Raw genomic sequence first — 12429 nt, 5'->3', positions numbered from 1 at the left:
GTAGTTGAGTACAGTCAGACCATCAATCGGTCCACGCAGCTCGACATGCATATCTGATATGGTCAATCAGATTGCACAGTACCGGGTCTTCTCGACAGTGGCCCTGAAATCTGCCTACCACCAGCTCCAAATCTGCAAGGCGGACCGCACATACACTGCGTTCGAAGCAGACGGCCGCCTTTACCACTTTCTTCGGGTTCCCTTCAGCGTCACCAGCAGGGTTTCGTTTTTCCAACGGGAGATGGACTGAATGGTTGACCGGTACGGATTGCGTGCCACTTTCCCGTACCTGGACAATCAGCAGGACCATGACGCCAACCTTGCCAAATTTCTCCACACCGCCACTCTCCTCAACCTCACGTATAACAAGGAGAAGTGCATGTTCAGCACGAACCGCTTAGCCATCCTTGGCTATGTGGTCCAGAACGGAGTTCTGGGGCCCGACCCCGATCACGTACACCCCTTCATGGAACTCCCCCTCCCCCACTGCCCCAAGGCCCTCAAACGATGCCTGGGGTTCTTTTCGTATTATGCCCAGTGGGCCCCAAACTATGCGGACAAGGCCCGCCCACTCATTCAATCCACTGTTTTTCCTCTGACGGCCGAGGCTCACCAGGCATTCAACCGTATCAAGGCTGACATCGCCACGGCCGCGATGCACGCGGTTGATGAGACATTACCATTCCAAGTCGAGAGCGATGCATCAGATGTCGCTCTGGCCGCCACCCTCAACCAGGCAGGCAGCCCCGTGGCATTCTTTTCCCGCACCTCCATGCCTCCGATATTCGGCACTCCTCCGTCGAAAAAGAGGCCCAAGCTATCGTTGAAGTTGTGCGGCATTGGAAGCATTACCTGGCCGGCAGGAGATTCACTCTCCTCACTGACCAACGGTCGGTTGCCTTCATGTTTAATAACACACAGCGATCAAAAACGATAAAATCTTTAGGTGGAGGATCGATTTCTCCACCTGCAACCACGAGATTTTCTATCTCCCTGGTAAGCACAACGAGCCCAATAATGCTCTATCCCAAGGTACATGTGCCAGTGCACAAGTGGACCGACTCCGGACCCTGCACGACAACCTCTGTCACACAGGGGTCACACGTTATTACCATTTCATCAAGGTCCGCAACCTGCCCTACTCCATCGAGGAAGTCAGGGCTATCACCAAAGACTGCCAGGTCTGCGCAGAGTGTAAACCGCACTTCTACCGTCCGGACCGTGAGCGCCTGGTGAAGGCCTCCCACCCCTCTGAATGCCTCAGCATGGACTTCAAATGGCCCCTCCCCTTCACCGACCGCAACACGTACTTTCTCAGTGTGGTCGATGAATATTCCCGATTCCCCTTTGCCGACCCATGCCCCGACATGACATCTGCCACCGTCATCAAAGCCCTCAACACCATCTTTTCTCTGTTTGGTTTCCCCGCCTACGTCCACAGCGACCGGGGCTCCTCATTCATGAGCGATAAGATGCGCCAGTACCTGATCAACAGGGGCATTGCCTCGAGCAGGATGACCAGCTACAACCCCAGGGGAAACGGGCAGGTAGAGAGGGAGAATGGGACGTTCTGGAGGGCCATCCAGCTGGCCCTACGGTCCAGAAATCTCCCGGCGTCCCGCTGGCAGGAGGTTCTCCCCAACGCACTTCACTCCATTCGGTCGCTCCTGTGCACCGCGACTAATGAAACCCCTTGTGAACGTCTCTTTGCCTTCCCTAGGAAATCCACCACCGGGGTTTCGCTCCCGACATGGCTGGCAGCTCCAGGCCCGTTCTCCTCCATAGACACGTTTGACTCCACAAGGGGGACCTGTTGGTTGAGAGGGTACAGCTACTTCACGCCAACCCGCAGTAAGCTTACGTAGCATACCCCGACGGCCGCCAAGACACAGTCTCGCTCAGGGACCTGGTACCAGCTGGTACCCCACACACCCCCTCCGACCTGGCGCCACCCTCCCTTCCTCCGGTGCACTCCCACGTAGCCCCCGCTCCGGGACAATCCGTCCTCCCCTTGCTCACACCCGGGGATGAAGAGGATTTTGACACTCTCCCGGAGTCACCGAAGACCAAGCCACCGCCGGAGTCGCCACCAGCACTGCGGCGCTCTCGATGACAGATCAAGGCACCGGACCGCCTGAATTTGTAATATTATCTGTACTTAAAACACAACTTTCTGTATATAGTTCTCCACCACCCCACCAGATTCATTTTTTTAACAGGGGGTGAATGTGGTAGTCACCACTGATGTATATATTGTATATATAGGATGTTGATATAGGTGCTTTACGGTAAGGCCCCTGCACTATAAATACGGTGGTAGATCCCTGCCTGCTGGTTCCGCCCAGTAGGCAGAGTATCAATATGTGTGCTCCCCGTACAGCAGCCATTTTGTCAGCTGCTGTAGTAGGCCACAATATCAGTGTAATAAAGCCTCAATTTCATCCTACTCTCGTCTGTGCGTAATTGATGTGCATCACATTTATTGTCTGGATGACTACTTGTCAAGGCTAGAGAGAACTGGAAATAGGGTCAGATTTATACTGTTGTGGGGGGAGGGCATGGAGTGGTGGGGCTGGATAGGGGGCCAGTGATAGGTGGAGATTGACAAAGATGTCGAGGACAGAAAGACAAAAGGAATGTAAATGGGGTTGATTGAGGGTGCTGATTGTGGCACGTAAAGATATTACACTTTGAATAGCAGAACAGTGGTGAGCAGTGTGTCAAAGGACAACTGGGCCCAAGTGGAGTGGGGGGAGGGGGAATAATGGTGAGGGAAAAACAGATAATTTCAGACTAGAAGCAGAAAATGAACATTTTAAACTCCCCCACTTTCCAAACTTTCAGGTATTCATGAATGAGGTGTGGGTATCACTAGCTCGGCCAGCATTTATTTCCCATCCCTAATTACCCTTGAGCAGGTGATGGTGAAATTCAGCTTATTGAACCGCTGCTGTCCATGGGGTGTTAGCGATGGAGTTCCAGGATTTTAACCCAGCGATAGTGAAAAGATGGCGATACAATTTCAAGTCAGGATGCTGAGTGGCTTGTCATGGAATTTGCAATTGGCGCTGTTCCCATGTTTCTGCTGCTCTTGTCCTTCTAGATGGTAGTGGTTGTTGGTTTGGAAGGTGCTGCCTAAGGAGCCTTGGTGTGATCCTGCAGTGCACCTTGTAAATGTTAAGCATTGCTGGCACAATGCATCTGTGGTGGAGGGAGTGAATGTTTGTGGGTGGAGTGCCAATCAAGCTGGCTGCCTTGTCATTGATGGTATTGAGCTTCTTGAGTGTTCATGGAGCTGTACTCATCCAGGCCAGTGCAGTATTCCAGGATCAAAGTCTTGACTTGTGCCTTGTAGATGGTAGAAGGCTTTGCGGAGTCAGGAGGTGAGTTAGTCGCCACAAGGTTCCTTGCCTCTGACCTGCTCTTGTAGCCATGGTATTTATGTGAGTAGTCCAGTACAGTGCCTGGTCAATGGTAACACACAGGATGTTGCAATTGGCGCTGTTCCCATGTTTCTGCTGCTCTTGTCCTTCTAGATGGTAATGGTTGTTGGTTTGGAAGGTGCTGCCTAAGGAGCCTTGGTGTGATCCTGCAGTGCACCTTGTAAATGTTAAGCATTGCTGGCACAATGCATCTGTCAGAGGTTTCGGATGGAGTGCGTCGGCGACCCAGATCGTGGATGTAGTTGGCATTCCAGCCTCGTGGGGAAGACTAGATGGCGGCGTCCCGAGGTCCTGTGGGGAACAAAATGGCAGCGTCCATGGGGCGCACATTGCACTATCAACCTCTGACGACCACCCGCAGCTCGCCTCGATGACGCTAGACCAGTCTTGTCCACACAACCTGGCCACCGTTTCGACAACGGTGAAAATCAACGGCCATGTGACCTCTTGCCTGCTGCACTCCGGGAACACCGAAAGCTTCATACACCTGGATACGGTAAGGCGCTGCTCCCTCGTGGTTCGCCCTGCCAATCAACGGATCTCCCTTGCCTCCGGATCCTACTCTGTCCCGATCCGAGGATTCTGTCCAGTCACTCTCACTGTCCAGGGCGTAGAATTCAGCGGTTTCCATCACTACGTCCTCCCCAACCTCTGCTGGGCCTGGATTTCCAGTAGAATTTCCAGAGCCTCACCCTCAAATTCGGCGGACCCCTACCTCCACTCACCGTTTGCGGCCTCGCGGCCCGAAAGGTTGACCCCCCTCCCTCTTTGCCAATCTAACTGCATTCTTTTCTCGCACCCTTCATGCCTCTCAAATTCGGCACTCATCCGTCGGAAAACAGGTCCAAGCCATCGTTGAAGCTGTGCGGCATTGGAGGCATTACCTGGCCGGCAGGAGATTCACTCTCCTCACTGACCAAAGGTCGGTAGCTTTCATGTTCAATAACACACAGCGGGGCAAGATCAAAAATGATAAAATCTTGCGGTGGAGAATCGAGCACTCCACCTATAATTTCAAGATTTTGTATCGTCCCGGCAAACTCAACGAGCCCCCAGACGCCCACTCCCGAGGTACAGCGCACAAGTAGACCAACTCCTGGCCCTGCACGACAGCCTTTGTCACCCGGGGGTCACATGACTGTACCACCTCATCAAGGCTCGCAACCTGCCCTACTCCGTCGAGGAAGTACAGACAGTCACCAAAGTGCAAGCCACACTTCTACTGGTCGGACCATGTGCGCCTGGTGAAGGCTTCCCGCCCCTTTGAATGCCTCAGCGTGGATTTCAAATGGCCCCTCACCTCCACCGACCGCAACACGTATATTCTCTGTGTGGCCGATGAGTACTCCAGATTCCCCTTCGCCATCCCATGCTCCGATATGACGTCTGTCACCGTCATCAAGGCCCTCAACACAATCTTCACTCTGTTCAGTTTCCCCGCCTACATCGACAGTGACAGGGGATCCTCATTCATGAGTGATGAGCTGCGTCAATTCCTGCTCAGCAGAGGTATCGCCTCCAGCAGAACGACCAGCAAAACCCCCGGGGAAACGGGCAGGTAGAGAGGGAGAACGGGACGGTTTGGAGGGCCGTCCAACTGGCCCTACGGTACAGGAGCCTCCCAGCCTATCGCTGGCAGGAGGCAGCGCCGGCCCTAGGGTTGCTGGCGCCCCGGGCAAGCTGAACTTCGGCGCCCTTGGGGGGGGGGGGCCGAGGGGGGGGGGCGGGGCCGAGGGGGGACGGGGCCGAGGGGGGGCGGGGCCGAGGGGGCGGGGCGGGGCGGACGGGGGCGGACCCGAGGGGGGGGCGGGGGGGGGGGACCCGAGGAGGGGGCGGGGGGGACGGACCCGAGGAGGGGGCGGGGGGGCGGACCCGAGGGGGGGGCGGACCCGAGGGGGGGGGGGGGAACTGAGGGAGGGGGCGGGGGGAGCTGAGCGAGCGGGGGGGCGGACCGAGGGGCGGACCGGGGGGGCCGCCCTGGGGGAGGGCGGCCACCGCGCATGCGCTGGTTGGCACCGGCCCAACTGCGCATGCGCGGGACCCGAGTCTCTGGCGCCCCCTAGCACATGGCGCCCCGGGCGACTGCCTGAGTTGCCGGTGCCTTGAGCTGGCCCTGGCAGGAGGTCCTCCCTGCTGCACTACACTCCATCCGGTCACTACCGTGCACCGCCACAAATAACACACCCCATGAACTTGTTTTTACCTTCCCCAGGAAGTCCACATCTGGGGTGTCGCTCCCGACTTGGCTCACAGCTCCAGGACCGGTCCTGCTCCGTAGGCACGTCCGACTTTACAAGACGGACCCCTTGGTGGGCAGGGTACACTTGCTCCACGCCAACCCCCAGTATGCCTACATGGAGTTCCCCGACGGCCGCCAAGATATTGTCTCCCTCAGGGACCTGGCACCATCAGGTTCCACCCCAATACACTTCCCCACCCATGCGCCACCCTCCCCTCCCCCGCCGCTACCAACATTAACCCCACCAGGTCCATCCCTTCTTCCCGTGCCCACGCAAGAGGACAAAGAAGATTTCAGCACGCTTCTGGGGTCATCCAACTACTGGCCAGCACCAGCATCGGCAGCACCGACACCAGCACCGTCAGCACCGACATAGCCGCCACCGTTACGTCGCTCCCAGCGAACCATCAAAGCACCGGATTGACTGAACCTCTGACTGGCACCGGACCATCAAAATGGGCATTTTTTTCCCCTTCCCCACTCATTTTATTAGACACTGTACATAATTCGCAACATTGTATATAGTTCCACACCACCCCCACCGGACTCATTCTTAATAGGGGGTGAATGTGTTGAACCACTGTGTACACCTGTATTAGGGGATGTAAGGTAGGACCAGTTCTACAGGTTCACCAGTTACCCCGCCGGCTGGCTCCGCCCACAAGGAGCCGTATAAATATGCGTGTCCTCCATTGATCTGCCATTTCGCCAGCTGCAGTAGGAGGACTGCAGTAAAGCCACAGTTGTACCCAATCTGAATCTTTGTGCAATTGATCGCGCATCAGTCACACAGGTAGCCCTGTGTTGTAGCTTCACCAGGTTAACACCTCATTTTTGGTATAGCTAGTTCTGCACCTGGCATACCCTCCTATGCCCTTCATTAGCTTTATCCAACATAATCTGCCTTTTTCAAATTCAATTGCCCAAGCAAAAACAAGGAATGGCCATGGCACTTTCACTCACGTACAAAAGCAAAATAAGATGCAAGGTTTTCTCAGAATTAGAGCCGGAGCATTTGAAGTCAGATGAAGGTTTGGATAGTAACAGGGTGTGCGAAAGAATTAATTCTGTGATAGATGAAATGCTTCATAATATTTTGACAGATGGGCCAAGCTGTAAATTAACTTCAGCTTAAGAATGGGTCGTCTATGCAAATAATTCACTTCAGATTGTTGGGGGTTACAGTCCATATCAGTTGGTTTTTGGTAGAAATGTCAAAATTCCGTCAGTCATGAATGATCAACCTCCAGCTTGGGAGGGGACTATGATTAGCTCTACATTTTCTGAACATTTAAATGCATTGCATGCGGGCAGATCATTCCTCAAAGAAGAAATCTCAGAAAGACTTTGGAAAGGTTTGGGGCACAATGTACAGCCATCAGGGACAATTTTTCAGCAAGGAGACATGCTATACTATAAAAGGGATGTATTTAACATGTAGTAAGATCCAGGAAAAGTTATAGGTACAGGTAGCAAAACAACCATTCTGCAACATGGGAACCCGACTGTTCAGGCACACTCATCAAGATTAGTGGATACAGTTTTCAGATTCAAAAGGGGTTATTGAAAATGCTGTGGACCACGTACTTCTCATACACAGATGTTAAAACATTATGGGGGCCAGATCGTGGGAATTGACAGGGTGCCTGAAGAGGGACATGGTCAACAATGACAATAGGTCATTGATCTGAAACGTTGACTTTATTGCTTTCTCCATACATGCTGCTTGAGGTGCTGAGTTACTTCGACCATTTTCTGTTTTTAGTTCACATTTCCAGCATCGAGAGTATTTTACGTTTGTTTATCATCTAACCCAGCTCTCACTTTGCGCAATTTATAAGAGTGACCTCTGGCCATCCCTAACTGATTTGACTGAAACAATTTGGTCAGCCTTGTCACAATCATTATTTTACAGTCATTGATCAAACAAATCTAGTATATAACCACAGCTTTTTAAGCCAATCTGGATAGTTAGGGTACTTTAAATTGGGAATCGATCTTGCAGCCAGCCTCTGAATCTTTTCCAAAGGCTCAATGTCACATACAATGTGAGGAGATCAAACTGGACACAGCATTTTAAATGAGGCCATATTAAGTTAGGGCTTGTCCAACACAGTCAAGAGTATATTTTTAACAGAGTGGCAAATCTTAATCACTGCTAAGAGCTCGTTGATATTGAAAATTAAGTTTTGAAAGTTTTGTAATTACGTGTTAGAGATTTTTTAAATAATAAAATTTCATTTACTTTTTCTTTCTCTCTCTTCCCTCCTCATCAGGTCTTTCTTACCCTATTATTTTGATTTCTGTACTGGATTTGACACTGAATTCACCATTCTAACTAACACTTCCTAATTCAAACACTCTGCTGCTCGTTGATGATTCTCGATTTGGTTGCTCTGAAGTGGGAGCACACTGTTTGGATGTCCTACCTACATAAATTTGCCATTCAAAGCTCCATCCAAAGTCTATGGGCTGGGGCCATTTGTTCACAGCAAAATCGATATTATTGTCTTGTGGTTAGATGGATGTACCTCAACATGTGTCAGGTCTGTTGCATTCAGAGCTCATTTAGAAAAAGGACATGCTGTTGCATTATCATTGTGATGTACTCGCGTGTCTTCCCAGGTTTAGGTACATGGCTGAATCTGGAACTCATTATGAACAATGCGCCAGTGGGTTTAATATGCAAATGAAGTCAAAGACTGCCAGAAGCCAGTACAACTGGTGTCTGCATGGAGCATCTGACATAGAAATTACTGGATGATGCCAACACCCATATTATGGGTAAATACAGTGACAATCTGAAATAATCGGTTGAAGGTGGCATATAACCAATAACACACCTCTGCTAACACACTTCTGCTGAGCGCTGTATCAATACCAAGTAATTAGATCTAGGCTTGTCAATTGGTCATTCTTCTTTCCCTTCATTCACTTTGTGATGTTGTAAAACTGTCAGCAGCAACAAATAAATCTTCATTCACATTTACTGCGATTTGATAACGTGGCTAATGGATTGTGTATGTGCCAGCAGAATTCAAACTACAAGTATGTATGCATCACAGAACCCATGGAATACAATGATAAATTCATGTGGAAAATAGCTGGTTAGAATCATATAGCTAGGCCTGCATCCAACAGCTGGCCCAATTAGCATTTCAGTCACTCCTTATGGTTGTTTGTAGTTCAATCTGGAAAATGGCAAGTAAAAGTTAGATTATTGTTAAAATAGCCAATGTAAATTGTGAAATTACCACAGAAACGATTATTCTGGCCGTTTAGCATTTAATTGCATGCATGCAGATTTCCCCACCCATTGGGAGTAGCACAACAATTTATAAATGCTTCTTTTATTCTAAAAATAAACGCTTTGGTTCTGGTGTCTGGTTGCACTTATCATTAAGAACACCTGTTCACAAAAGAGATATTCTTAACATCTGTTCTTCAGATATTCCTGGGAAGAACTGCCCTGACTGCGAGAGATAAGTATGAAGACATTGCGAGTGACTTTTTACATTCCAAAATTAACAAGAATTGTATTTGCTTGTCAGTAGAAATAGAATACAGTCTTGCATAGTTTTATTTACATTGGTAACTGGAACAACTCTTGTGTTGCTTAGTATCACTGAGATAAGAATTTCAGCCAGCCTGGTTACACGGTGTTCTGAGAGAGCGAAGGGAGCATTGTCTGGGATGTAAGTAAACACATATCCTACAAAATAAAATTTGCACAATGGAGATTAGGAATTTTGATGATGCACAAGAATTTAAAGACTGTGAACCGATCACTTTGGTGTATATCACGCCAGAATAAAATGTGTGGATAAGATCTTGTCCTCCAAGTGATAAGATCACTTTTCCTCTAAGACAAAGGATATATTTATTTGACTCTTGATAAATCAATTTTAAACAGAATGCTTCAAAAGAAACTGAGCAGAAGGGGAAATTTACATCTCATTTCTAAATTAAAGCAGCATTATATATGACAGTGGATGAAAATTTTAGACAACTCATTTATAAGTAGTTGCCAAACTTAACAGTGTTCCAAGTATTGGGGAAGAAAGTTAATCTTATAAAATAAACAACCTTAATGTAAAACATATGCTCAAAAAATCTATGCACTCAATTCACTCCTTTTCATGTCTTTTCTCCTTCAGTCCAGTTTATATGCTTTGTTAAAATTCTTCCAGTGAAAGCATTGCAACTCTTCATCTCTTTCTCACATGGTGGCACAGTAGTTAGCACTGCTGCATCACAGCCCAGGGACCCGGGTTCAATTCCAGCCTCGGGTGACTGTCTGTTTGGAGTTTGTGTGTCCTCTCCATGTCTGTATGGGTTTCCTCCGGGTGCTCCGGTTTCCTCCCACAGTCCAAAAATGTGCAGGTCAGGTGGATTGGCCATGCTAAATTGCCCCTTAATGTCCAGGGATTTGCAGGTTAGGTTATGGGATTACAAGGATAGGAGAAGGTGGACATTTGTAAATGGGCAGAGTGCTCATGCGAAGGGTCGGTGCATACTTGATGGGCTGAATGGCCCCCTTCTGCACTATAGGGATTCGATGATCTCGTTTGCTAAAACACAGCTTCACAGATGTATGATCTCCACCACATCTCATTTAATGCAAACTTTGCTTTAATTTCCTTTTAAAGTAGACACATTTCTCATACGTCACTTTATTTGCGCACATATATACTTTGCGAACGACTAATCATCAAAGATTACACAGTACCCAACTCTGATGGCAAAGAAGCATCAACAAGAGAGGGCTTTCCTCCTCACGACACGAAGGGTAGCACTGACAGAAAACATAAGTGATTGGCATTTCAGTAGTCATGGTAGATGACTTATTTTTATTTTGCTGATAGTTTTTGCATCACGGTACAGGCTCTCCCCCAAATTTGGGGGAAACAAAATCAACACTCAGAAAATCAATACTCCAAGATATCCATGAGCAGCAGATGGATGCTGTGATTGCAATAGAGTAGGGCAAAAAGTACTTTCCTTTCAACAGACTAAGGGGGGTGTTGCACTGTTGGAGGGCTCTTTTGGCTAAGAGGTCAGACTCAGATCCCTTTTCGAATCTCAGATGAAAATAAGAGGCCACAGTGGGTTCTCCTGCTGGCCAACAGTGATTCCCCCCACACCCCACCACCCCAGTGAACATCATTAAAACCGATGATTTAATCGTGTTTCCGTTTTTTTGGGGACATTGCCATGTGCAGGCTGGTTATTCCATATTGCAATAGTGGCTACACTTCAAAAGGGCTCCATTGGTTTAAAAGTCCTTTGGGATGTCCTGAAATTTGGTCAATAAATGCAAAGTTTCTTTCCTTTCTGCCAAACTTCTGAAACGTTCAGCGCGTGCATCTCATCAGAATGAGAAAACCTGTAAGTGGTGACAAAGGCTCCAGGCGCCTTGACCTGAAACATTCACAAATGGAGAATTATCGAACAGCCTTGAGTTTATTACTTCGGCAAGCGAATGCTGCAGGGAAATTACGAATAACAAATAAGCTGTCAAAGTGCATGCCAAATCCCTGGATAAACGAAAATGAACCGCAGCGCTGTTCTCTCTCTCTCAACCCCCACTCCCCCCGAACCTCTCTCATAGATAACTGATGGTCAACAGACTCAAGAGATTCCCAGTTGGGGTCAGGGTGGAACCCACCGTGTCAAGGGTCGGTGATGGGATTCCAGTTTAGTTTCAGTTCAGTTTCATGTGCCTCCCTCCACGTCTCCCAGCCACTGTCCGCCTCAGTGTAAACAAGAACCCATGTACTCACAGCTTGCAGCAGCCTGGGGACAACTCCTTTGGAATATGATCGACTTCCCTGCCTTCACAAGTGATATGATCACCCCGTTCACAGCTGCAAAGTTTGGGGCAGTTGGCGCAGGAAATAGGATGACGGACCAGGCAAAGCAACAAGAGTAAAAGCCGGGGCATGTTGCAATCTGCTTTAGGTAGCTTCAAGAAAGTCCCGGCTCTTCAAACAAAAAAGAAAGTTAATGGTAACACGTTCGTAACTTCGTCCCGTTGTATCAGACGTGTCAGGAGCTCAGATTGGCAATACGGAGGCGGCGCTGAAGGAGGGGGACACCGCCAAGAGGGGAAACAGCATCATCCACACTCTGCATCCAATCACATTCTGGAGCATTACCTTGACATTTCGTTTTTCGTTGACCTCAGAACCCCTGGGACACCTTATCGGAGTCTCAGAGCACGGCTAAGAACACTTCCCAGCGCACATATTTTACAGCTTGTCGGATTCTTTAGATATTTATATTCCTCTTGTTCAAGGTACAAAGCAAATCCACTCCAAGACCTTCCGAGGAAGCATGATGATAAAACTCAATATTGCAACTCTCCAGAAGGAAAAAAAACTGTTCAAATTGTCTAATCCCAGTTTTAAAATAAATCACTAACACTGGTATCATTTTAAGGTATACAAGACCAGTTCAGATAAGTTTTACAGATACCCGTCAAAGGTGGCACGGTGGCACAGTGGTTAGCACTGCTGCCTCATAGCACCAGGGTCTCAGGTTCGATTCCCGGCTTGGGCACTGTCTGTGCGGAATCTGTACATTCTCCCTGTGTCTGCATGGGTTTCCTCCGGTTGCTCCGGTTTCCTCCCAGAGTCCAAAGATGTGCAGGTTAGGCGGATTGGCCATGTTAAATTGCCCCTTGGTGTCCAAAAGTTTTGGTGGGGTTATGGGGATAGGGTGGAGACGTGGGCTTGAGCAGGGTGC

At 49.1% G+C, this 12429-nt stretch overlaps 1 protein-coding gene across 3 annotated transcripts in view; it reads right to left on the bottom strand.

Annotated features, from left to right (window-relative positions):
* LOC119973089 (lutropin-choriogonadotropic hormone receptor-like) overlaps positions 1-11875 on the bottom strand; it is a 230980-nt gene extending 219105 nt beyond the window's left edge. For 2 of the 3 annotated variants that reach the window (XM_038810603.1, XM_038810610.1), the window contains exon 1: positions 11466-11874. In XM_038810603.1, the coding sequence (XP_038666531.1) occupies positions 11466-11626 (161 nt within the window). In that variant the 5' untranslated portion in view covers positions 11627-11874. Of the gene's footprint in view, positions 1-11465 lie in introns of all 3 variants that reach the window. The other variant, XM_038810620.1, reaches the window with a different exon arrangement.
* Between the last annotated feature and the right edge of the window lie 554 nt (positions 11876-12429).

This window comes from Scyliorhinus canicula, chromosome 1 (genome assembly GCF_902713615.1).
Source record: "Scyliorhinus canicula chromosome 1, sScyCan1.1, whole genome shotgun sequence".
Lineage (NCBI taxonomy): Eukaryota > Metazoa > Chordata > Chondrichthyes > Carcharhiniformes > Scyliorhinidae > Scyliorhinus > Scyliorhinus canicula.
Note: the sequence above shows the minus strand (reverse complement) of the source record. Positions and strands in the feature narration are given on the sequence as shown.